This window comes from Asterias rubens, chromosome 4, assembly GCF_902459465.1.
Source record: "Asterias rubens chromosome 4, eAstRub1.3, whole genome shotgun sequence".
Classification (NCBI taxonomy): domain Eukaryota; kingdom Metazoa; phylum Echinodermata; class Asteroidea; order Forcipulatida; family Asteriidae; genus Asterias; species Asterias rubens.
Window position 1 is genome coordinate 19,269,154 of NC_047065.1, and position 27,909 is coordinate 19,297,062.

The window sequence follows — 27,909 nt, forward strand, 5'->3', positions numbered from 1 at the left end:
CTGATTGCTTCGGGTTCCTTATGAAGCAAACAAACCAGATGCTTACATTCACGACCTCACTTATTGCTCATCTTTTCCAAATGTTCAACTCCTCTCCTACCCATGACATTACACGTCAGGCTTTTAACTCATTTGATTTTGATGTAACCTACATGACGATCAGACTCTTAAAGCATCATGATTCACCCGCCACAAAACCCAAGTAAATGAAAAAACATTCGGCGCGCTTTATTACTTTGCACGCAGCGTGTGTATACGGCGTGCTTACAGTCAAGAACCGCCACTCTCCTCCTCAACGTGTCGCTGAACTAAAACTTTCATCATCCCAATGACATCATCAGTTGCCAGGACAACCATCGGCCACACACAGAAGACTACATCCCATTGTGCTGGCAATAGCTCCCTATGAATAAAATTTATACTTGATAAATGGTTGGTGTATTACAGAACATACGCTGATAAATAGTGTGTCAGTCGTGGGTATGAGTTCTCTATACACGCTGGAGCAATCGGACATCCACACAGCATGTGGTGGTTGGGATCTCCTTGGGAGCATGCGCAGTGGAGATGATGACGTGATATGCAGAGTTGGTTTTGATGGATGATGAATGTTGCAGTGCCTTTACTCGAGATGATTTGATTCGATGACTCGATTTGATGAGGCAGCACACCGATGTAGCAGTGACGTACAACCTGCTCTCCAGCCTTATGTGGAGAAGAGTGTGATTCGCTGCAGCGCGAAGCTCCACCACACAATAAGTTGCTACACTGTGGGACAATGTAGGCCTGGTCAAAGCCTGTATCCACTTCGATTGTACTCAAGCAAGCGCGCAGCGTGTGACTGCACTATGTTGTTTAATTGTAAATAATATGCTTGTTGTGAGGACGGAAATCATCAGATGCGAGTTCAGAGCTCGCCTGAGCAGTATTTAACCATCTGTATAGAACAACAACCAGACTACCCTGTCGATTTACCGTTTGAGTTTATTTATACACCTGTCAACTGATAATGCCTGGTGTTTCTTTGTAACTCCAAGGGGAACACGTTACTGCATCTTCGGGATTGACTCACAGTTTTCAGGGAACTGAGCCAAGTTCCACGGACTCTCTTCCCTTCTTATAAAAGATTTGGTGCTCCCGGGGTTGGGAGCATTGCAACGAAAGACGGCAGCCCGACTCCTCGACAAGCAGGCCCGACGTGCCTCTGCTGCTGCTTCAGACCCTGCGCTAGCTAGCCACATGATTGAACGGAACATCAAAAGAGGGGTCCGGCCCGGGGCTCTGGACCCTCACCACCACCGGGCGTCTACCCCGAACCATCACCATCATCACCCCTACGACGATGACGACCATTGGCTGGACCAGCCAGCCTCACCCATCAGTACTGTGACCAAGTCGTTGCACTGGAGTATAGCGGACATGACAATCAGGCAACAGCAAGAACATAGCTACAGAGGGAGAAGTTCAAGCCTCCCTTTCTTATCACTCAAAGATCTTCCAGTACTTCAGCAACCCCCTGTTCTCAGAGTGGTTCTCCTCGGTAGCCCAGGGGTGGGGAAATCAGCGCTACTCCAGCAGTTTTCATCCTCGTTCTTCACCGATGTCAACGACTACGAATCAATGCTTTCAGGTAAAACAATAACACAATTGTTTGATAACATTACACATGGGTTCGAATCCAACCAAAGTAATATGCCTGTTTTTTTTTCTCACATAGCTCGAGAAAGTACTGAGTATTATACAGTGCTAACACACATCATTCTGTATAAGGGTTAAACCAACATTAATAAAATTACACATGATCTGTTTTTAGTTATTTTGCGATTGCTGAGCTTATTTTTGAGCTAAGAAAAGTGGTGCTTAGCAGACAAGGTTTACCAGTATGGATGAAATGTAAATTGCAGTTTGTTTGTCTTTAAAGTTGCTATTTTTCTTTGCTGTGAAATTACGATACCACTGCTTTGAGAAACTTGAAGGAAATATTGGTGTTATTTGTATTGTTGTCATCGCTATTGTAAGTCTGTTGTGGAATGTTGGTGATTTGGCCAACTCCTCTTTCACAGCAGTGGCGGACTCGTCTCATTTGAATCAAGTATTGTGCAAGACATTCTTCTCTCGTCTTACAGACCCTGGACACTATCGGTAAATTTTAAAGACCAGTCTTCTCACTTGGTGTATCTGAACATACATTTTGAAAATTTGAGCTCAATTGGTCATCGAAGTTGCGAGATAACACTGGAAGAAAAACACCTTGTCACACAAAGTTGTGTGCTTTCAGTTTCTTGATTTCGAGTCCTCAAATTCTAAACTTGATGTCTCGGAATCAAATTTATGGAAAATGACTTCTTTCTCAAAAACTACGTCACTTCAGAGGGAGCCGTTTCTCACAATGTTTTATACTATCAACCGCTCCCCATTACTCGTTACCAAGTAAGTTATGCTAATAAATATTTTGAGTAATTACCAATAGTGTCCACTGCCTACAAAAATGCAAGCAACCATATAGGGCCCTCACAGTATACTCGGTGTTTTCTGGAAATTCCAAACAAGTGCTTTTCTAGATTAAGTTTATGTTTGTATCTTAGTATTTATTTTGAACTATAGAGACTTTAACTTCTCAAAAACACAATGATCTACCGTACCATTGGAAAATCAATCGCATAATTTCTAGCTGCAGCTGCGGGTCTACGGGTGACATAGTCTCTGTACGAGTCGGTATGTTTTACCTTGGGGTATAATGAAACAATTATCCCATCGTATAAACGGACATCGCGAGAATTATGACCTCCGGGATTTGTGTAAAACTTCCGAGTATATATTTTTACAATGGTACTTCAGATTGATTTGATGATATTTGTGGAAAAGATGACACAAAGCTTTATGTCTAGTTATATTATCATTTCGGATGTTGAATTTCAAACTAAGGCCATGTCAAAGGAAGGCCTTCCAATGGCGTAACTAGACATTTTCATTTGTGGGGGGGGGGGGGGGGGCAAGGATTCTGAGCGGGGGGTGCAGGCCTCCCCCTGCCCCCCCCCCCCCCCCCCCCCCCCCCCCTCTGGTTAGGCCTTCTAATCTTGAAGTCAGGCACACATTGAAGGCAGTGGACACTATTCGTAATTCCTCAAAACGGCTCCCTCTGAAGTAACGTAGTTTTTGAGAAAGAAGTAATTTTCCACGAATTTTATTTTAGAATTTGAGTTCTCGAAATAAAGTATCTGAAAGCACACAACCTCGTGTGACAAGGGTGTTTTTTATTATTTCATTCATATCTCGCAACTTCGACGACCAATCGAGCTCAAATTTTCACAGGTTTGTTATTTTACTGCCACTGCCTTCCGTTTTGTGGCGTTGAATCAAAATAAAACAAGGCCGAATAGCTTTGTGTTTGTTCACCAACACCGATGCCCGGATCAACGTTGATTTTATTCTGTTAACAACGACTTAAATGGGTAGTTCATCGACACTAGACATTTCACTAAACTTGTTCATTAGTTTAAGATAGGGGTTGACTTTATTATACTTTAACTATTTATCTCAACTTCAGACTTGTTGTTTTCATCATGTCTATGGTTCAGTGGATCCTGTTAAAGGGCTAGGTACTTTTTTTACGACAACAAACACAATGTACACATATTTACACTGAACTTACACAGTTTGAAGATAATGATAGTAGAATACTTCCCTGAAAATATTACGTGCTGAGGTGCTGTATTTATTTGGTAATGAGTACAACAATGTCATGAAAACAATTTTCGTCTCATGAGACCAAAACGTATTTTCCTTCCTTTGTTTTACCCATTTCTCAAAAATTACAGCACCTCAGTTAGTAATATTTGAAGGGAAGCTTTCCACTATCATTATCTTCAAACCTTGTAAGTTTAATGTAAATCTATGAACATTTTGAAAAAGTACCCAAATCATTTAAAGGAACACGGTGCCTTGGATCGGTCGAGTTGGTCTTTGAAAAGTGTTTGTGACCGTTTGGTATATGGTTAGAAAGATGATTCAAAAGTAGAATACAATGATCCACACAAATTTGCCTCGAAATTGTGTGGTTTCCTTTTACTATGGGCGTCAACCTAAAATGGCTGACCGTGTTAGTCGACGATGTAAAAGGAAAACTACGAAATTTCAAATGATACTTGTTTGGATCATTTTACTTTACTTTTAAAATATCTTTCTAAACATAATGCATTTTAAAACAAACGGCTACAAACGTTTTTCAAATACCAACTCGACCGATCCAAGGCAGCTTTTTCCTTTAAATGCACTATTGGTAATTACTCAAAATAATTGTTAGCTTAGCAACTGACTTGTTGATAGTATGAAATATTGTGAGAAATGGCTCACTGTGAAAGAAGTAACGTAGTTTTAGAGAAAGAAGAAATTTCTCACACAAATATTGAAAGACTACATCAGACCTAAAGCATTAGCATCTGAAAGCATACACAGTTGTGCAACAAGAGTGTTTTTTTTCTGTCATTATTATCTTTCAACTTCGATGACCAATTGAGCCTATATTTTCACAGGTTTGTTGTTTGATGCATATATGCTGTGATACACTTAATACAAATACTGGTCTTTGACGATGACCAAACATGTCTAGTACCTTTAAAGGGGCCGTGTCGTCATAATTTAACCAGGCTTGTGGCTGTGTATGAACTCAGTTTAAACTGCACACACACCTCTTCCCCTATAGAAAGTTCGCACGTGCAGTAACTGGGTAAGGGTTCATAATGACATGTAAGCCTACAGCCACGTAAAGCGAGGCCTATACTTTGATCGTGACGTCAGTTCCACTTCATATTGCAAAATATGCCGTGTACTTGAAAGAGTCAGTTGGTTCAGTCCGAAGGAGGTTTGTTATTGTGCTAAATAGTGTAATTTTGTAATAGCTAACTTGTTTTAAATGAGATCTAGACGGACTCTGGTAGCACTGTTCACTGCTCTATACTGGAAGTGTCCGTACATGAATTGTTTTTAACGGGAGGTAGGGCAAAGCAATGTGGTGGTTCAGGATTGGCAAGATGAACAACCACACCTTTAGAACAATGGTGCACAAAATATATAGCTTATTTTTCTTTTAATTAGTCTATTTTTCAAACCAAAATAAGTATTATTTTGATGAAAGCACAACAAAGGTTTTCAAGCAAATATGAATCATTGTGGAAAATATAACAATCTGTAATAACCCAGAAACAATTATGACATCTACCGGAGGTATAGTCACCCTTTTGGTCACCCTAGATCCACATGAAGGTTATGGTTTACTACTCACTCCATCACCTTTCTCACCCAACACCCTTAGGCGTCAAACCCCATTAATGAGATTCCAATCAGATAGCGACAGTAATTACCCATGTAGATCATGTGCACATTATCCCTCTCCGCTACGCGTGGTTAATTAATACTGGGGGGAAAAGCGACACTTTTTCCTGGCAGCATGCGTTAAGTCATTAAGAGAGACTGGGGGTAACATTATGCCGGCTATTGGCTCGGTGAAGCTCATGTGACTATGTGCGCCATATGGAGCATGAATTCCTTTCAGAATGTACACTCTAAAAATAGTGTTCAGTTTTTCAACCCATTTTTAAGCGCAAGTTTTGTAACATTTGTACCCACTTTTTTTACATGTAGGTTATAAACTAAAACATGTTAAGATCCATGCGTGAGTTTGAATCCTTTGGATTAGGTGTCAACATGATCTAGGCATGTTTCTAATTTAAACATGTTTAGGCCATTTTGTTTCTTAACGAAATCAAATAACCCTTTTGAGTAGCAATCGATTTCGCGCGAAATAGAATAGCTTGATTGTTAAATTGGCTGCTCATTTTCCGAAATTGGCCGAGAAAACCTATATTATTATTATTGTTATATTATTTAAAATACAAAAATCGCAATAAGGTAAAACTAACAGGACGTCTCAAGATGCGTAGACTTGTAATTTAAACAACGAAGCAAACAAGACGCTGTGTGCTCACCTCTATTTTAGTTATGGGGGATGAAGGTAACATGAGCTGTGGCAGATGATTTTCAGATCATCTAAGATGTGGTTTCACGGGACACAGAATAGCGATTCTCCTTCCCCTCCCTGTGACCTAACTCCTAAAATCACATTCGCTTGTCACATTCTTCTTCTCCATCTCTTTTCACCTTCCTCCCCTTTGACCTTTCTCCCGAATGATGTCACCTACCTCCAGTTAACCTTCCTCCCTTTAACATTCCACTCTATACCGTCACCTTCCTCCTACATTTCACCTTCTTCATGTCACCTTCCCCTCCCTAAAACCTTACTCCTCTCTTTACCTTCCTCCCCTCTCATCATTCTCCTCCCCAACACCCTTCACCCTTTAACCCTCCTCCTCACATCGTCTCCTTCCCCTCCTCTAACCTTCCCCATCTTTTCCATTAATCCTTCCTGTCACACTGTTCCCCTCCACCCTGCACCCCTCCCCCTTCCTCAACTCCACCTCATTCTTCTTAATGACCGTTCCGTTCGTAACCATAGGATACATTTTTTTCTGAGGTCTCTTCCTCAACGTACACTACCTTCAACGCTTCAACCCTTCATTGCATATCAAATCAGCAAGTTCCAGCTGAATGTTATCAACAAACAGTGCAGATGTAATACTCTATATAGCCGTGTTTGATATCCATATCTGGAGATGGCTGACCATAAAAATGTTTCAATCAACCTCTGGAATGTGACATCCAGCTCAGACAGATTAAGACTTGGCGCTCATTTCATCACCGCCAAAATATATACAGCTTTTATAGCAGCAGCAATGTGCTACTGCAGAATCGATTGATGGATAGTGTCGATTCATGCTTATGCTGCGGCTATGTTCAGTTTCTAGGTCTTCAGCTGCCCTCTGTATTCTCCAGTGATGGCGTCATCAGTTTTGTTAAGATTGTACTGGAAAGTCGAAGGATTTCCTTTGCGTGTTGATGTTGAGAAACACGCGGTAAATCCATAGGGATGAATAAAAGGGCAGGAAGCTGTGACAGCGTGGTGAAAATGAATGGACACGGACGATCCTCTGGGAGGTAAAGATTGACATTCCCAAGGCAGGTGTTGAAAGGGGTAAAGCAAAAACAGGGGACCAACCTATAAACACTGAGCCGTTGTTTTAACGAGTGATACCAATCCAGGTGCTGAACGTTAAGTTTGGAACTCCCCCATATTGAAACCCCATGGAATTTAAAGCCATCAAAGAAGTCTTGGAATTTAGTTTTCTTCTGCATGTCAAGGAATTTCATTCCTGAAAGTTTGTTGGTACCCCGACGAATAAAGGGAATGCATTGTGGCTGTTTTGATATCATGGTCCCAGCGCTTAAGTTCCCATCATGTATTGCTCCAAAGAGTCTCCATGTTGTGTTCATTGGAGTGACGTCAGATAGTCAGATACCGAAGTTATCTTTATCAACGGGGTTATAAAGTGCGGGAAACCAGCAGCGGCTTAACAATTGTGTTTGGGACCATTGAACCGTGCCAACTGGTCGCCATTTTATTTGTCACGGGGGCGCAAATTTAATCTGTTCTTAGAATGGTGTAGCCTTTATGCAGTCTGCGTGTGTTTGAATCACGTCTATACCCCATATAACTTGTTTATGTAATTCAATATTCTGTGTACAGGATACAAATTCCAGCACAGCTACTGTTTTACATTATGGTCCCGTATCTTAAAAATAATAATAAGGTAAAACATAACTAACAAAATATACTAACAGTCGGAGACAAAACATTTTACTGATTTCAAAAAGACAAATATCAAGAGGATATATAAATGCATGATCTGGGCGGCTCAGCAACGATAGACGTATACAATCCATTTACCAATTTGCGCGGCAAGCTGTATTTACGACGCGCAAAACGATTAAAACAACCGTGAAACTTCTGCCTTGAACAATTTACGTGCATGGTTGTGATGCATCTCTCCATGACTGCACCTGTTACCGGTGCACACTGTTTTGTTGGTGGGGCGATTTAGAAGCTCCCAACCTGCGCGTGGGCTTGTTGTGAGTTCCGGTGCTGCTCCTTGATGGAGCAATGGTTTAAAACGCCCACCATGTCAGTTGTGTTTAATTTAAATGCAGAGACGTGAATAATACAATGACTTTGCAAGGTGAAGCCTCTACCGTTAGAATAGGTGACATTTATCTCCTATTTATTAAGAAACAAGAAAGGCTTTCCACTTGAACCTTCTTTTCATCAAGCAACAGCGTGGGGAGTCTATATTACTTCAAGTATTTACCTAGATCAAATACCTGCTCCAAAAATCGAGAAGTTCATTTCACATCTCGAACATTTTAAACTGGATCTGCCTCGTCAATAAAACGTGTCAAAAGAAATCATTCGCAATACTTGTCTTATGAGAGATATTGAAGAAAAAACATCATATTTAGAATTCCACGTAATTTTTTCACGAAAGTAAAAAACTATATGCAACAACTTGTTATGCAACCAGTGTACCCTTTCTACCAACACTTTGTTTGCTTCCTATGGTTGTTAGTGTTCGTTTTTGTGTATATTGTCCCTGTCTTAAGGGAAGAGGGAAAACAGCTTTTGCTTCTTTTTTCCTACATGTTAACGTCAAACTATTTTCCATTTTTTGTTCATTAACTGGATTAAGTTGTCCTTAGTACAAGTTATTATATGTTTTCTGAACAATGTTATCACACTGTATGGATTGATGTTGACATGAAATAAATGTATCTGAAATGAAGATGAATTGTGTGATAAATTTCGCCTATGATGAAATGATGTCTTAATGGCAACAGCGGTTTCTCTTGAAAAACCACTCCCGTTGTATTTACTAGAAGTTGCAATTAACAGTAAACCAACTAACAGATGTAGAGTCCAAGATTTGTTTGACTCATTTTTAAAATGGTGCCTGGATCGCTCATCGTGACACGTACTTTTGTCTGCATCAGTTTTATTATTGAGAAACACTTTTCTTGGCTCCTTTCCAAACTGCTCGGCAATGCATTTTAATAACGAGATTTCACTTTGTGTAATCAGCCAAGTGCAGTTGAATGCATTCTTCGAGATACTATAGAGTTTTGTGATGTTTCTCAAGCGAAGTGAAGGTACAGCATACTTCCTGTGTTTTGCATCCCCGTGGATACATCATTTGTTCTTTCCTTTTTCACATAGGCTTTGTAAACAAAACTCCTTTTTGAGCACCCTTTTGTGTTCACTCTCCCGTTTTGTTTACGGTCTCCACGATGCAGTTAATCAGCAACGCTCTTCAAAACACGAGTTTGTGACCTTTACAGTTTAGAGTCTTATGGATAAACCATAACATATCCGCAATCTAGTGTCGTCGAAAAAAAGCTTACACAAATAAATTTGCTAAGCACAAACAAGCGCATACCAGTCACAAGTAATGTACACTGCAAGCCAGTTTTGCTGATAACCGATGTGTCTGCTAAGCATGATTTGTCGCTGCTTACTATCTTCATGAAATTTGCGTTCTGGTTTCTTTGGAATAGTCTTCCAGTGCATATTCGCCAAGCTAATTCTTTACAATGTTTAAGTCCCTGTTGAAAACTCATTTGTTTAAAGCTGTTTTGTTTTCGTAATTTTCTGATTTGTATCTTGTATCTTTCTCTCATTGTTTATTTTATTGTTCTCTTTACGGATGCGCTTAGAGGCTTTTTGCAGTAGGCGCTTTACAAATGTCTTATTATTATAATTATTATAAGGCAGTGGTAACTTATCATGCATTGGCGCTATGGTGAGGACATATTTAGTTTGTTGTTAATACTTTCCATAGATTTCTTTTGGTTCATTTGGTTTCGTTTGATTTCCCGGGAGAGCCATAAATGCTTCGGTTCTGCTAGAGTTGCGCTGAATGAGTGTGATCCATCTAATCTAGTTTCATGATCCTTATAAATTATTTTGAATCCAGCTTTTTGCCGCACAAAGAAAGGCCGCTGATCGGGTATGATTGCACACAAGCCCATCAAAGCGCTTTTTGTGTGTGTAGGTAGAGCATATGACCGAAAGAAAATTAAAGGGGGGCAACATTTATCGCAAACAAAGTCATTTTTTGTGTGAAGGGGAGAACGTAAAACAGGAAGAAAATTTAAGTGGGCCAGAATGTATAAAGGCTTTTTACCAAAGGATTACCTGAACAATTCATTTGTCTCATCAAATAACTACACAATAATCACAATAATCGTTATCTTTGATCTTAAGACAATCATCTTCACTTAATGTATTTTAATCCAAGTTTAAAACCAAATTGTTTACGATTAACTTCTTCACTCTTATAGTAGCATTTAACGTTTTATTTTCTCGGCAATGTTTCGTTAATGTTTCAAGGATTTTGGTACTTTTTGTTACCCAATGTCCACTTAATGATGTACATTAAACTTTTCACCGTTAGAAGATAATAATAGTAGAAAGCGTACATTAAAATATTAGTTGCTGAGGTGCAGAAGCTTTTGAGAAACGAGTAAAACAATGTCATGAAAATACTTTTTTACATACTACAATAATTTTCGTCTCATGATCACTGAGACGAAAGTTATTTTCATGATACTATTTTACTCATTTCTCAAAAACTACAGCACCTTAGCGAACAATATTGTCAGGGAAGCTTACTACCACTTATATCTTCAAACCGTGTTTAATGTAAATCTGTGGAATTTTTTTTTTTTTTTTTCTTCCTTACAAAAAGTACATGTACCCTTTATAGGGCAGTAGAGTTGTCATTAAGGTATTGCACAATATAAATGTAATCTGTTAAAACTATTTTTATACAAGCAATTTACAAAGGCACAATCATTTTTAAATCCAGAATAAAATAGAGAAAGTAGAGGAATATCTAACAGTAAGAGTGGACATGAAAAAAACCCGAATATTTTAGATGGAGAAATTCACGGAAGTTCTAAATACGGACCAGCTGAAATGCCACCCTCGGGTAGAATTCAAATCTTTCAACTTTGGCTTTCCATGGAGGAAAAACATAAAGGGGAAAAGGTTTAAAAGCGCACATACAATGTCTTTTGAGACGATAGGAATACCCAAGCGCATAATTGCCACACAGCGCCCCCGGGAAATTGAAACAGAACAAAAATCAAAATCGCCGTATGCGATGGCTCACACGTAAAAAAAAAAAACTAAATTAGATTCGTCGAGATACCCGAGGTGCAACATGTCAGGGGGAGAAGAATCACGTTAGAATTTGAACTTGGACAAATGCTCTTAAGGTTGTTTCCCACAGGAAATTACCTGAAGACGTGGAATCACAGTCCAAGTTTTAATGATTTCTGGTCTACCCCGCGGGGGAGGAAAAAAACAGTTCTATTTTCTGCGTTCAAAATGTGTGGATTTAAATGAATACGATGCGCCAAGTTGTCCGCATGCACAGACACGTTTATGGGTTATCGGTGCGCAACATGGAGAGAAGAATTTTTGTAACGAAGCTTTTGCGAAATGCGGTCGGTGAGAAAAACCTCTCTCGTTTACCCGGGGCAAGCTTTGATAAAATAGTTTTCACTTAAAGGTATTAAACAGGACTGAGAACCTGCTAAATCCGTAGACTTGACTCCAGTGTCAATCCCGGGCCATCCTCAGGAAAATACTTTTGCTCTGCTCACCTGGTGACGGCGAGAGCGCGCACTACTGTGTATGCTACGTGTTGTTTTATAGTTAAAGTTGGGGTATAATTATGCTTATTGGGACCTCTCACACGAACGAGAATGGGACTTGAATCAAGTCTACTAAATCCGTGATGTTGAAATCGACACCACGTGTGTTGCCACATTTAGATAGCTTTAAAATAATCATAATTAACAGAGTGTTAAAATAACACCAATGTATTTGTGTTTACAGAATCAAGTGTTTTTGTTAACACCCGAAATTGAGCAATCACTCGAAATTGGTAGCTATTGTGTGGCAACGCAGATGGTCGAAGTTGCGAGGTAACAATGAAAGAAAAAACACCCTTGTCACAAGAAGTTTTTTCAGATGCTTGATATCGGGAGCTCAACATCTACTTCTGAGGTCTCGAAATCGAATTCATGAACAACTATTCTTTTTTGTAAACTACGCTACTTCAGAGGGAGACGTTTCTCACATTGATTTATTCTATCAACAGCTCCCCATTACTCGTCACCAAGTAAGGTTTGTGGCTAGTAATAATTTTGAGTAATTACCAATAGTGTCCACTGCCATTAAGCTCTACTAATCATAAAATACCTTAACATGTAAGTACCAAACCCTGGATAGCCTGAGTTGTATAGATAACTTGTATAAGGTTTGATGACTTACCACGACCCCGGGGGTGGCGGGCGGGGGGGGGGGGGTTACAACTGATGAGAGGCTCATCATTTCTTTGGTCTTTAAACAAGGGTTCTCGCCTCCATCTAGTCGCTAAATGGACAACGTAATGAAAGCAAACACCAAGTGGGTATAATTGCCCGAGCTTCTAAAACTGGTATATTTACTCTCAGGAGAGTGTCTATGGTTTACATGGGTAGGAGAAACTGACGCCTCACGGTCCCATCTTTAAGCCCTCCAGCCCCTATGTTCGGGCTGTAAATTGCGAGGAGTTGTTTTCATTTCAATGATTCACCGATCTTAACCAATTCCACTCTACGTGACGAGACCTGGTCACCCGAGCGCGCCAGAGAGTGGCGTACCTCACTCTGGTGGAAACATACACTTCAGTGGATTGACGTCAATGCTGGATAAATATAGCTCCCAGGGTTGGGTCGGCATGCTGTTATGCGACTTAAAATAGAACCCCAAGGTTTCCGAAAATAACAAACAACTTGTCACCTTACACTAATAGGTAGGATCCCTGGGCGGTTTTAAGAGAGACGAGATGTTGTTTGTGATTTTATAACGCTGCTGACCACGTGCATAATTATGTTCGACTTTTGAATGTTTGAAATTGATTGGTCAATCCCACCTGATGGATCTCAAATGGGTGTCTAAGACTGGTCCGTGACTGTCTCTTCCCGAACTCGTCAAAATGTATTTCGGGCATAATCTGTGTTACGATAATAATAAACTATTTTATATGGCGCTTCACGCTTAGTAAGACGAAAACAAGACACAGCGTACAAACAAAACCATACTGCCCAATTAATAAGCGTTTTTCTGTATTCATGTATTTTATTTACATAATGTTATTAAACGGATGTGTGGAAATCGTTGAGTGGAAAGCATCGACAATTCAAACTCGCTATTTTTAAACATGAGCAGATGTCAATAGCAATTAAGCGGATTATTGTCATGCCCATGGATATGTATTATTTTGATTAATGTGTAAAAAGCACTTTATGTTTGCGCAATACACTTACCCATATTTTATGTGGCTAGCGTCTGGAGGTAGCAGAGCGCGACAGTACTTCCTGGTGCTCAGTGGGGTTTGACAGTACGTTATTGCTCAAGTAATTGAGTCGGTACTGAATAAGGAAGAAGAAGAAGAAGACTAAGACATAATGGAGCCGATATGTATAAGTCTTAACCCGGCCTATTTAAAATGCTAGTAGAGGGTGTGGTTTAAAAGTGCGAATACATTTCCTTTGCACTCACAGTATATAAAGCGAGTAGAAACATTTCAGTAGCATATGAAATAATAACTCCACAATCTCACTGAACTGTTACAGTTGCATAATTATATAACCCACTCTGAACCTGTCCTGGACAGCATCAATGCTAGGAGATTATAAACAATTCAAGATTCAAGATAGCTAGTAACTGTTGAGGATAAATCGCTCTTCAGAAATTACAAACCATCTGATGAGCAACTGTCGACTCACTTGCGGTTATTACTTGTGAAATAACGCACATTATTCCAGATTTCCCAAACAGTCCATCGTAATCGAAAACATACTTTAATACTCCTATTTGGCAATAATTATTGAGGCCTCGTATGTTGAAACTCGCACAAATCAGGGACTGAGTGATTAATGGACCCTTCCCTTGAAATATGCTAATTACATTCACGCATGCGTACATACCCTGTTTGTTGGCAAACACCGTAGAGTTGTGCACTAAGCAGACGCGCAATCGCGTCTGCGTCACGCACCCATCAGCCGTGTACAAAACAGCGCGATGTTCCCTCATTTTGTCAAACAAAACGTTAGTGCGCACGCGATATGTGCAATTTACATATTTCATGGGAAGGGTCTATTGTTTAAGTTGCACTAAAACAAGAAAATAGGGTCAGGCGTTTTCGAGAAAAAAAAAATGGAGCTGTGACAGAATTGTTTTTTTTCTTCGTTTTTTCTTCGATAAGCTACTCACACACCATGAACTGCTTGGTTATCACTGCATGATAGGTAATCTCTTGAAGTGAATAGTTGTTTATTAGTTTTGAACAGCACGTGCATACGAATAATATACACCACATTGATTTGAGATGGATGCCAGACTATGCCTGATCTCACACATTGGATAATGAGTATCCCGTGTGAATTGCGCAAAATGACACCACGTGCGTTTATCAGATTGCATGCATTTTATGCGCTCATGGCTAAATTCAAGGCAGTACAATGCAACGGGCGTTACGCTATTACACGAGTAGTGCATGCATTATAAAGTGTATTCATACATAATGACGTTTTGGTTGAACGTCCTGTGAGGGGTTAATCAGTCAAGTATGATTGAATGAATTTTCCTTCTATTTTTTTTGCAAATTAATTGAACCGATGGTATTGCTTAATGCATAAGGCATAACACGTGGTTGATAATGATCGAAAACAAAATAAATAAACTTATATATGTAAATGTTTTTGGATTGTGGTAGCACCATGTGTGTGTCTACTTGCCAGGTAAAAATATGAACTTGAAATATAAAATTGTTAATGACATTGATTGCTGAATATCTTTCGTCTGCAGTATTCAAATGTACAATAATGTTTTTCAACATACTAATGCTTTAAAGACAATGGACACTATTGGTTATTGTCAAGACCAGTCTTCTCACTTGGTGTATCTCAACAGATGCATAAAATAACAAACCTGTGAAAATTTGAGCTCAATTGGTCGTCGAAGTTGCGAGATAATAATGAAAGAAAAAACACCCTTGTCACACGAAGTTGTGTGTGTTTAGATGGTTGATTTCGAGACCTCAAGTTCTAAACTTGAGGTCTCGAAATCAAATTTCGTGGAAAATTACTTCTTTCTCGAAAACTACCTCACTGAAGAGGAAGCCGTTTCTTACAATGTTTTATACAATCAACCTCTCCCTATTACTCGTTACCAAGTTAGGTTTTATGCTGATAATCATTTTGGGTAATTACCAATAGTGTCCACTGGCTTTAAGCAAGAATGTGAAATTCCACTACAACACGCGATTTTAAACAACCAATCTGCGGATTTCCCGTACATACTTCACGTCGTTAAAACCACATAATGATACATAATACCTGCACTCTTCCAAATAATATAAAACACCTTCATAATTTGGACTTAATTAAATTTTCCAGCGTCTAAAACATATCTAGTTTGAATTGACTGTCAAAATCATGTTTACTTCTGTTTTATACAAAGGTGTTTACCAATATCGAAGACACCTATTCAGATAACATCACCCGTACTTTGATTAAATCGTAATACAAAAAAAATGTTGTACGTCAGCAAACTGTAATCAGCTACAAAGTGCGGTGTATTTATATCTCATATATTTATTTATAGATACAATGGGAGATTGATTTGATTATTTGAGTAATGGGTGGCAAGGTTTGGCAGGTTGCTTCATCCGATGTGGAGGTCAGAGGTCGGAAACCTTTCACGTCTTGGACTATCTGATTGAGTTGTTATTGGGTTGTTATAGCAGTGATAGACTATTAGCAGAGACAGTCCAGTTAGCAGATACAGACGCGCGCCATTGGTTAACCTTGGGGTTCAATAGAGTACATTGTTTGCAACAGAAATACAATCGAACAAATTATTTTGTGAGAAAAGGTCGTGAAGAAGGAAACAACAACAACAACAACAACCACAACAACCACAACAACAACAACAACATCACGGTTTTAGAGCCAGATGTGGGGCAGCAGATATATTGATCAGAGTAATAACTTTGCTACAAGTCCGGAAGTATTTTATGTATTGTATTGTATTGTATTGTTCCGATTGCTGAATAAATAACAATAATGTTATAAATACCATCAACAACATTAGCAACAGCAACGACTTAAACAACAACGACTACGACGAAAAAACACACAAAATAAACACGTCAGTGACAACAAAAACAACAGCAACACCAACAATATAACACAAATACAAAACACCAAAAAAAACAAAAAAAAAACACACAGCAGCAACAACACTAACAACAACACTAACTACAACAAAACAACAACAAAACAACAACAACAAAATGGCAGAATAAACAAAAACAACGACTGCAACAAAACATTTTCCACACTAAACACACATTTCTCAAATGTTTATTTTCAACTTAATAACTGTCTGGTTTTACAAAATATAATTTATATTAATAGTCTCACGACGTAAACAATGTTCCAGGCGGAATTAATTTCAAATTAAATAAAGCGGTACCAGCACAAAAAATATTAAATTAAATTTCAAATTAGAAATCAATCACCCGATCCTTCATATTTATTCCAAACCAAATCAGTTATTCATTTTCTATAAACGGATGAAAGAAAACCATTTACGTTTTTTTCCGATTACTGTGTTACCTCAGGAGAAATTCAACCCGTACTTTTCGAAAGTGAACGAATTCAAATGAAAAAAAAAAAAAATGAATTTCCATATTGCTGAAACGTGATCTGCCGTGTTGGCGTCAGATATCGGATGCTATTATCATACACAGAATGCATAGCCTCACGTGACATTTGACCAAGCACACCTAGCACCCTAAAAAGAAGAGCATTTTTCAAAAAGTGGAAAAAATAGGTAGAGGAAGAACGTGTTTAAACATTGAAAAACATATTTGTTTGTCGGTATGTACGGATTCTTTACAGCCTTTTAATAAAAGGGGTTTAGCTATCAACAAAAAAAGACCATGAAGAAGGAGGGAAAACGGCTTGAAGTAATAACCATGTTAATGTATTGAGTTGTCGAAAGAGCCCTAACGATGAGACGAGTTTCGGCCCACGCGTTGTGTTTTGCGTTCGGAAATGCTGAACACAGCATAAAAGGCACTGGACACATTTGGTAATTGTCAAAGACCGGTATTGTAATTTCCAACATTATACATAAACTAACAAATCTGTGAAAATGTTGAGTCAATTGGTCATTTAAGTTGAAAGAGAATAATGAAAGAAAACCGAGCCTCGCTGCAGAAAGTGTGTGCTTTCGGATGACAATAGGAGCCTTAGGCCTGGTGTCTTTATTTGAGTAACAAATAAGAGGGACCCGTTTCTCACAATGTTTTATACTTTCAAAAGCTCTTCTATCTTGCATGTTACCAAGTAAGTTTTGTATGCTAACTATATTTTTTGAGTAATTACCAATAGTCCTATTGTCCTGAGCCTTTAACGATATGGGTAGGACGAGTTTCGGCCCCCGCGTTATGTCTCGCGTACGGAAATGCTGGACACTAACATTAAAATTTCGTGTGTTCAGATTCATATCCGGATTTGTTGTGATCACGTCACCATTAACAACAGTTCTGCATTGGCCTCTTCGTCAGGTTAAACATAATGTTAGAGACAGACTCTGAGTAGCATCTGACCCAGAAATTGACCAGGCACCACGGAACTTGGAGTTTGTTGTTTATACTCAAGCAAAACTTCGTAAACCAATCATAAGCTTACAACAACGCCATCCATAAAAACAAAACAGGCCTCAACATGATTGTGTAAAAAAACAAAAACAAATCCAGAGTGGTCTGATTCCTGTTGGTCACACAATGCACAAAATAGGGGTTCGGGAGACAAGTAGGGTGCCCGTCTATTCGTATAGACTAGCTCGTGAAAGGCAGCTGCAGGAGTCTAGTCCCAGGGATTTTTCGAGGAAACTAGAATCAATACACGTGACTCGGACGTGGATGTGCCGCGGTCTTTGATTTCAAACTGTTTGCCGGCACGGTCGACCTTTTAGCGCCAAGCCGCCCCTGCGAGGCAGATTTTAGACCATAACATCACTGTGAACCCTTCCACACGAAACAAGTTGAAAACACAACTTCGTTCTCCGTAACATAAATAAACTAGTAATCACTGCACTTGGTTGCATACAATTTGCGTGTTCCAATTGCTTTGAGTGAGGAAAGGCCCTAATTGTCTATTATAAAATTGGACAAACTTGATCGCTACCTAGACTATCATGCACCTCATTCCACAGCTTACGCATGCGCTCCGAGTATGAGTGGAGTAGTCCAGGGCACAATTTTAAAGAGCTGCTTATAAGCACATAGAGTAGCTTAGCATAACAAAATTATGCTTACCAGATAACTACCATGCTGTCACATGTACCATTTGTTAGTGGTATCCTGCTCATGTCTGCTTAGCACAGTTGTTAAGCAGCTCTATGAAATTCAGCCCTTGCGTTGTATTGTAATTACTGGACACGAATCGACTGTTTGACCTGGGGGCCAAGGCTACTGCTCCAAATACACATGTCATGTCAGTAACTATAGCCAGCATTACAAGAACGATGACATCCTTTAACCAGCTTGCATAATGATCAGACAACTCAAATGTGGGTCACACTGCATGTGGGTAAGATATCTTTCTGAAAAGAGTGAGTGAAACATAAATGCACGATTTGTAATTTGAAAGGTTTCTGTAAACAAATTGGTAATAGTTTTTTTGAAAATGTTCACAGTTTCGTACAATCGTATAACCCGCTTGCATGGCCACCGAGGACTATGATTGGCTGAGAGCTGTGCGCAGTGCGTAAGCGTGTACATATTGAATGTCTTTAACCAAATATAGCGGTCATTTACGTCATGTGTAATCCACTTAAAAAATTGGGCATGCCGGAAAACTCCCCTTTAATTTGTTTTCACTTGAGATGATACCAATGTATAGTTTTGAGTGAAACAAATTTATTTCAATATCTCAAAACCTGATGTTTGATAAATATTTAAAACATTTTGACCAAACTCAGTATTTTGATAAATGGTCTTTATTTCACTGGGCAATGTTCTTGTGCCTTTAACGGTCGATCGATCTGAACTTTCACAGAGACCTGCAAGCTCACTGACCGGGATGAACTCGGCCAACGCTTCCCACGCGCACTTTGATATTTATTAAAAGAAGACTCTGTGATTGATAATGTGTCACTTAAGTGGGGAACTTCGCAGGTTAATGCAAGTGCCTAATTACGATTGATTCGTATGCAGACATACAATATATTCGGGAGGGATGAATTGTTTAAAATTTACAAAGATATGAATAAAGAAAAACGTCTTATGAATCAAGGGAGAAAACTGTTGACTGCAGCTTTAAAGATTTTATGTCAGATTTTTGGGCCGATTTGCCCCAAATTTTTTGATTTAAAATTCAATAGGTATCTTGATGGGGGTCGAGAAAGTTACAAGCTTTCTTGTGAGCCATTGATCGAAAAAGTCCGCTACTTATTAGTAGCAGTGAAATAAAGTGCTCAAAATTAGTTTTTGTCGGAATCCCGACAATATATCACGTGACCAATTCTTATGTGTTTAGTAAGAAGCGTTAAACAAAATTCATGGTTCCTGACAATTAAAAGTAAAAATTTAACTTGTTTTCGTTAGAGCGGGTGATACTCTTTGAAATACCATTCACTCAAACAAATATATTTGTTAATGTTTTGGGCGAAAAATCTGGCATAGAATCTTTAAATAAAGAGATGGCTATAAGGCGTATACACAACCCATAAACTGCTATACACAATCCATAAACTGCTATCGTCTTATCTTGTGTTGTTATAATATGTCCGGATAACAAAATAACGAGCATATTCTGCAGAAAGTGGCTCGAGGTATTATTGAACAAGGCTCCAGCTTCAGTTATTTCATTAATGGTCGTCTGAAGATTCTTCTTTTTTTCTCAGTCTGACTGCTAATGCCTGCTGATGTATAAATGGATAGTCTGATTTATTTCTGTAAACCCGTCCATGTTGTGCTTCAATATCATACTTTCTTCCATATGACGATTTCGTGCATTGCTTTGACTACCCCCCCCCCCTCCGGAGCAACTGTTTCATATCACCCAGCACATCATGTCGTAATGATTATTTACGTTGATCATAAATTATAAGCAACGCGTCTGGAAGCCAAGTAACACGAGTAGACTTTATGAGTATCAATGTTTACAGGCAACTGTCCTTGTAAGTGCATGGAATGGATAGCCTGAAGTAGGCACGTCGTGGTGTCACGACTTTACACGATAAGTCTCACCTCTTCCGGGTCCCGGGACGGCGAGGCCCCAGACACCGGGTTATGTCTTCACCCGTGTCGTGCACTGATCCAGACTGGTTGTTATCCGCTGCAAAGTATCATAATCCTATACCTGGATCCTGATAGGTTATTGTAAGCTACTAGCACGCGTTGGAATGTGCCTTCATCAGATTGGCCTGCTATCAGCAGTAGATAGCAGACGGTATCGTTATATGTTGACGCGCAATGTTCAAAGACTCCGCTACCCAGTTTAGTCCTATCCACTGGTCACGCTTGACTCTAATAACACTTTCTTCTGTCCTGATGATCACCCGTTAATAGTTGAGACATAACATGTGTTTAAAACATAATGTTGAAAATGCTGTAAGGTGTGCTCAGTGTACGAACATATGTTTTGGGAATTATTAACGGAGTGAGATCGGATTTAGCTTTATCATGGCTGGGCGTAAGACCTTGACTGATTGTACACTTCATTTCCATGCCAGGCTGTTTTAAACTTAGGCCGTTCAAGGCACCTTTATACCGTTCTAATAACGAGGTTCATTGCTCAACATAACCGCTGAAGGAGAACACCAAGTTAACAGACATTCATAAAACATTGTGTAAACAAAGTGTGCTTGCACATTAGTGTCTTTCTGGCAGGCAAGATAACGTAATACGCTTGGCCAAATATGGGTTAAGTCAATTTGTACCACCATAACCATCTAACTGGTGATTGAGCACAACATATTGATACTTTTATCCAAAACAAAAAAACAAACAACTGTGCACACATTGGAGAGGAAAACAGTGTGTCAAAGTATAGGAACCTTTTTGGGGTGGACAATGTCTGCCAAATATTGGGAATAGTTTATCTTTGGGCCACCATCTCCTATGAAATATGAAAACAATATTTTATTGTTTCTCGACCGAAGAATGCTATCCACTCAATTACAAAGCTTACACTATTGAAATGTCATGCGGATAGCTTCAATAACTATTTTGCGCCAATGTTTTTATATTATTTTTGCTGTATCACAGATAATCAAGAAGACGAATTCTACGAGAAAACGGTCGAGATAGATGGCCAGATTACATCGCTACATATCTTAGATACACCCTCTTACGGCCAGGTAAAATTCAATTATGAATCTTTCTTTTAAATATATATTCACCATGCTCCATCCATCTGTATGGAGCTGCTTAAATGCATCCATTATGCCTATTGCTTAGCAGAAATTATACATGACATGGGCCCAATTCGGCTTAAGCAAATAAGTAAGCTGAACAAAACAAAATTATGCTAACCAGAATGAGGTTTACCAGCCAAACTACAGTGTTACATGAACAATGTGTGACTGGTATCTTGCTCATTATCGCTAAGCTGCTATATTTTGAGCAGTATTTTGTGCTAAATCAGCTCTGTGAAACTGGGCCAAGGTGTTTTGGCTGTGAAATATGGACACTTTGACAGCTGGTTCTTAAATCAATACTGAAACATGATCACTTTAATCTAAAGAAGACTTAGTTCTGCATGCCTCGCGGGTATAAACCCTCACCTTTCGGGAGTTTTTAGCGCACCATTTCACTTCTTTTGTACAAAATGCTTTCCAGATAAAGTTTTACTCTGCGCTAATGGATGCCATAACCTAATCAGAGAAAACTCACCTCCCGCAAGGCAAGATGCATTTAAACATTTTGTTCGTTAGCCGTCTCGACAGGAATTCCGCCACTAATGTTCCGGTTGGCGACAACATTGCAATGAAAACCCCGTCGTCCAAAATGTTTCCCTCTCTGTGTCTTGCTCTCTCGTTCCCAGTTTCTATGGGGGAAACTCTATTAAAGAAACTGGAAACTATTGACAATTAACTAAATCAACATTTTATATTAGCATAAAAACTTACTCGGTATTTAACGAGCAGTAGAGAGCTGTTGATAAAATACATCATTGTGAGAAACTGCTCCCACGTAGTTTTTGGAGCAAGTATTATTTCTCACTCAATGAAAACTTAAGGGCCTTCATGATCAGTTGAAGTCTCTTTTTTATTTGAGTGAGAAATAACCTCTTTCTCAAAAACTACGTCACTTCAGATGTAGCCGTTTCTCACAGAATGTTTTATACTATCAACCTCTCTCATTGCTCGTTGTACCATGTATGCTATTATGCTAACCATTATTTTGAGTAATTACCAATAGTATCCAATGCCTTTAAACTCAACAAATCCAGCTTTGTTCATCATCATCATCATCAATATCATCATCAATATCTTCTTCATCTTCTTTCTCTTTCTTCTTCTAACTCCTCTTTCTTATTCACACCTTCTGAAGGCTGCCTTCGAGGATAAGGAAGAGCAGTATCTCTCGGCCGGGGATGCCTACCTCCTCGTCTACTCTGTTACGGACCGGCGAAGCTTCAAGAAGGCCAATGAACTCCGGTTTAAACTCCAACGGAGCAAAGAGACCGAAACAGTTCCAATCATCCTCGTAGGCAATAAGACGGATCTAGAGCGGTCCAGGGAGGTTTCATTCGCAGGTAAGGGTTGTTATGGTTACTGGAGAGGCAAAATTAAATAATGCATGAGCAAAACTATATTTGTTGTTTGGATTGTTGCCTCGCGTTTTCTCCAGTTTCATATTGGGGTCAGCCCCTCTTTCAATTCAATTCATATTTATTTCCATACTTTCAAAAACACAGCATTACATGATTCATATTGTTATAGCGAACAGAGTAGTTTAAAGCCATTGGACACTTTCGGAACAGAAAAAGAGTTCACAGATTTACAAATAACTTACAGGGTTGACAGAAGGTAATGGTGAAAGATATCGAGAATTACAGATTTATTTTAAACACATGTCATGACACGGTGAAACGTTCAGAAACAAGGGTGGGTTTTCCCTTTTTTTTTTCCAACTCCGATGACCGATTGAGCCTAACCTTTCACAGGTTTGTTATGTTATATATAAGTTGTGATACATGAAGTGTGGGCCTTTGGACAATACCATTTACCGAATGTGTCCAATGGCTTTGAGGATTTTACAGTCAAAGAAAAGGAACATTATGGAGGTCGTGAGACATAGACTTTCGAGATACTTTTTATATTTCCAGCTTTGTCCGCCTACGAGGGAAAAAAGGTAAATTAAATCATACAAGTCACAACTTAAACTATTCGAAAATAATTGGCTATTCGAAGACAAAACTCAATTCCTGTCGTTAGTTAACATCAAAATCCCTAAAAAAAAAATAACAGCGAAAGCGTTGAACCTGGAGAGAAAAATATAAAAAGGTTATTCATTATTTTAATGCTTGCAGTATGGTAATTACAACACCGATAATCTATGTATTAAAATCCGTGTAGCTTTCTCGTTGCAAATAAGCTAGTGGGTGTCGGCTAAAAATACAAACACACAGCCATAATTTTACTCCCGATTTAAAAACATATTCATGGAAAAAGCCCCCTGAATTTTTTCTGTATAAACTATCCTACCTACGCTTTTTTCTATTTTGAATTGTTAAATTTCTATTTTGATGCCATAATTAAAGTCACCTGGAAATATAATTTTTTTTTCTTTCAAACATAAGAGTATATGCTTACGAACAATAAAACAATTTTTTTAGTAATTGTTTGTCACGATTTATATGTTTAAAAAATATATAAAGTTGTTTGGGGGGCTGACTCCGCCTACCCCTTTTGTGACGTCAATCGAGGCAGACTTTGTCTGCAATGCGTATAGTAAACACACGTGCAAAGTACATGTACGTCCAAGTCGTGAGTTGGTACATTTCAAAAAGTGTATTTCTGCATTCAGCAGCAATACACCTGGTCGGCATTGCCGGAAAAAAACACAATTTCTTTTTTTGAAACGTACAAACTCACGACTTGGTCCGTACATGTACTTTGCAACTGTGTTTACTCTACGCATTACAGGCAAAGTCTGCCTCGATTGACGTCACGAACAGCGCCCTCTCGGGTCGGGGTCTACTCATAAATTTGTAAATAACATAAGAACTGATTTTTTTAAAACCTTAGTTAACTGTTTATTCACATTCCACTCATCAAAACACATATATTAGTGACAAAAGCTTTATTTTGAAAAAATACCACTTCCAGGTGACTTTAAGCGATTGCTACATTTTGTGTTTTCATAAAAGACTAGGGCCCAATTTCATAGAGCTGCTCAGGCAGAAAAACAGCTAAATCACAGCCAAGTTACGCTTATCTGAATAACGTTACCAGCCAAACTACCTCACATGTACAATGTGTGACTAGTAATCTGCTCATTTCTGCTTAGCAGACAGTTTTTAAGCAATATTTTTTGCTTAAGCAGCTCTATGAAATTTGGCCGTAGTCGTACATTAATAACACTAACAGCTTGTCTTATTTACAGCGCAATTCCAATAATGATCATTGCGCTTCACAAAAAAAAAACGAAAAAAAAAGGGGAAAAAAACAACAACAACATTATTTTATTAATGTTTTTATTTATTTAAAGATGTTTATACAGGATACAAAAATCAGCACAAGAGCTGTATTGCATTATGGTCCTGTGTTATAAAAAAAAAGAAAAAAAAGAAAATACAAATACAAACAGTCAGAGTAAAAAAAAAAAAAAAAAAAAAAACAGAAGAACAACCTGAGTATTTTATTTAAAATATTAGCAGTTATAACGCACTACACTGATCATATTGGGATAATAATACACTCTGTCAGTGGTGAGCTCCAGAACGACAGCTTGGAATTTACGTCATTATAATTCAGTCGATACATAGGTATTGATTTTTGTTTATTCCCCTAGACTCTTTATGCCCCCCGGACGTAAACAAAACACCCAGCTTCTAAACATAAATGCATGTCACCTTTATAATTAAAACAGAGTGGATACCTCTTCGGTCGGTCGATTGATGCACAATTCATTTTGACGAGTATGTGTTTCAGAACTTAATTTGAAAAATATTTAATGACTAATTTTTTTTTTATTAAATAGCAAACTCAATTGGGGTGTGTTTGTGAGTTGAGACTGTTTTTAAATTCAGTAAATTTATTATCGCAGTGATAAGCAATTCACTTGGTTCATTTATCAAGTATTTTGGATTATAAGTAACTTCATATATTATTGAGGCCGATTATAGTAATATCCATAGCTGTCTAAATGACAATTATTTATAAGCAAAACGAAAGAACTTTCGGTTTTTAGTGATAAATGTAGCATACACTTTGATTTTTGTTGTTGTTGATATAATCATAAATATAAAATAAAATAAAATTTGGGAAAAGTGTTGAGCCTGAGAAAAGCCGGTGCGAAGATACCACAACGGTTCTTTTACGAACCAAAACTTGTATTTACCAAAAAAAGAGACTAAACAGGTTCTTATCAGAACCAAAACCGTCCCCCCCAAAAAAAAAAAAAAAAAAAAACCAAAAAAGAAAACACCTAACATCTTACTTGTCATTAAAACGGTTATCAAGTAAATAGCTTACACTGTACGGATGTAAAAAATATCTCGAGTCATTGTGTATTACGGGACTCTTAAAGGTACAGGACACTACTGATAATTACTCAAAATAGTTGTTAGCACAACAACTTACTGGGTAACTGGCACTGGAGAGCTGTCGATAGTATTACACATTGTGAGAAACGGCTCCCTCTGAAGTAACGTAGTTTTGAGAAAGGGGTCATTTCTAAATAAAAGGTTTCAGCTGCATCCTTTTGTTATGCATCTGAAAGCACACAATGTTGTGCAACAATGTTTTTTTTCTTCTTTTAACTTCGATGATCACTTGAGCCAAAATGTTCACACGTTTGTTTTTGTACGCATTGTTTGGATACACCAAGTAAGAAAATAAACTGGTCTCTGATAAACCAAATGTGTCCAGTGCCTTTAACGCAAGAAGCAGGCCTAAGCAATTTTGCAATTCCCATCTTCATAAATAAACTGCCGATGTTTTGTCACTACTAGGCAATTTTGCAATTCCCATTTTCATAAAGATACCTGCTGATATTTCGTCGCTATCAAGCAATGCTATTTTGACTCTATCAGTAACTCTTAGAGTGTATATATACATATTTCTTTTTCTCCATTTCCTATCCTCAGAGGGGAAGCACTTTGCAGCCCTGTTCGACTGCAAACTCATCGAGACCTCCGCCGCTATCTCCCACAACGTCGAGCAGTTATTCCACGGCGTGGTCCGGCAGTTCCGGCTCCGGAGTCGTCTCAAGTCGGACGAGGAGGAATCCGGGAGCAGGGGTAGCATGGACTCCACTGGGAAGGTCAGTCCATGTAGACAGAGCATCGCTTCGCAGAAGAGACGGAGGTCGTCCATGCTAAACCGAGCACGGGGGGTCCTAGAGAGAATACTTAGACGTCGGAGCGCTGATGAGCCACCCGGGTATCGCGCACGTTCAAAATCATGTCATGTCATGGAAGTACTATAGGTACGACATATACTAATGTATTTTCTGTATATACTCATTGTAAATACCTTGTAATTGCAAAACCTATTGGAGCATAATGTTTCTGACGTCATGAAGTAATGATATACGTCATTTAGTGTTATGAGAAACTGCTTTAATTTACATATTCATGATTAAGTTATAATTATTCCCATTATACCATCTTCAAATGGCTACAATTACATCAATGCAATCACTCAGTTGACGATAAGTCAGATTATTTCACTGGCACTGGCTTCCTTTCAACAGAGCCTATTCAAATCGCAATTCACCCACTCCCCTGACTTCTGGTCCCGCTCATTGTATTACATTACTGATAAAAGAGGCCTAGAAACGGCCCCAATCCCAAGCCTATACCTAGTTTTTAAAAAAGGCTTAAAACAACGACCGTCAACTACGGCAATGGATGTTTGCTGCAGCGGTTGAAGAGGCTTCCAAATTAATTTGGTCAAAGCCGTCAATTTTAGTGCCCGGGTCTGAAAAGTCTTTAGAGAAAAGCTAGTCTGGTCCCTGCAAATAAAATAAAACGAGGTTGCATTATGTTAACCAATCAAACACACCATGTTTTCTTATTAGAACTTCAAATTAGCATTCTTTTGACAATATTAGTTCAGAATGTAATCAAACTTATTATTAAATTGTGAATTATTTATGTACGGTCGGGAATAATCACATTTAGGTGCACTTATTGAAGTTCTATTAGAACAGGTTTCATTCATAATGTCAAAGCTGGCTCCACGGCTGGCGGTGGTGCAGCAGTTAAATTGCATCACAAGGACTTGCAAATGTTGTGGGTTCAAATCCCTCAAAACTTCACTGAGGCCCAGTGGTTAGACTGCATTACTTGCATTACTTACTCACGAGGCTGTGGGTTCAAATCCTTCCAAACTAACCGATGATTTCACAATGACTAGAAAATTGGCGTCTAGTTACTGAAATGCAATTTCATGATTTGTGCAATTCATAATCATAGACGTGACACTAATGTTAGTGAGAGAGATTGGCTGTTGCCAGCTTGTGTTAACATTCCCTTGTTTGAGTTTGCCGAGTTCATTTGCCGGGAAAATCATATAAACAACCGCTGTACTTAGACAACCAATAACCGCAAGAAACGTAAACTTTGTTTGCTGGTGTTCGTTTTGCTGTAAAAAAAAGT

The 27,909-nt window shown here is 38.7% G+C and overlaps 1 protein-coding gene across 1 annotated transcript; it reads left to right on the plus strand.

The window, feature by feature from the left end:
• Positions 1-654: 654 nt before the first annotated feature.
• LOC117289501 (ras-related protein Rap1-like) lies at positions 655-27,909 on the plus strand. The gene is made up of 4 exons (XM_033770647.1): positions 655-1,630; positions 21,345-21,436; positions 22,632-22,836; positions 26,395-27,909. The coding sequence occupies exons 1-4, from the start codon at positions 1,240-1,242 to the stop codon at positions 26,733-26,735; spliced, it is 1,029 nt and encodes a 342-aa protein (XP_033626538.1). The 5' UTR covers positions 655-1,239; the 3' UTR covers positions 26,736-27,909.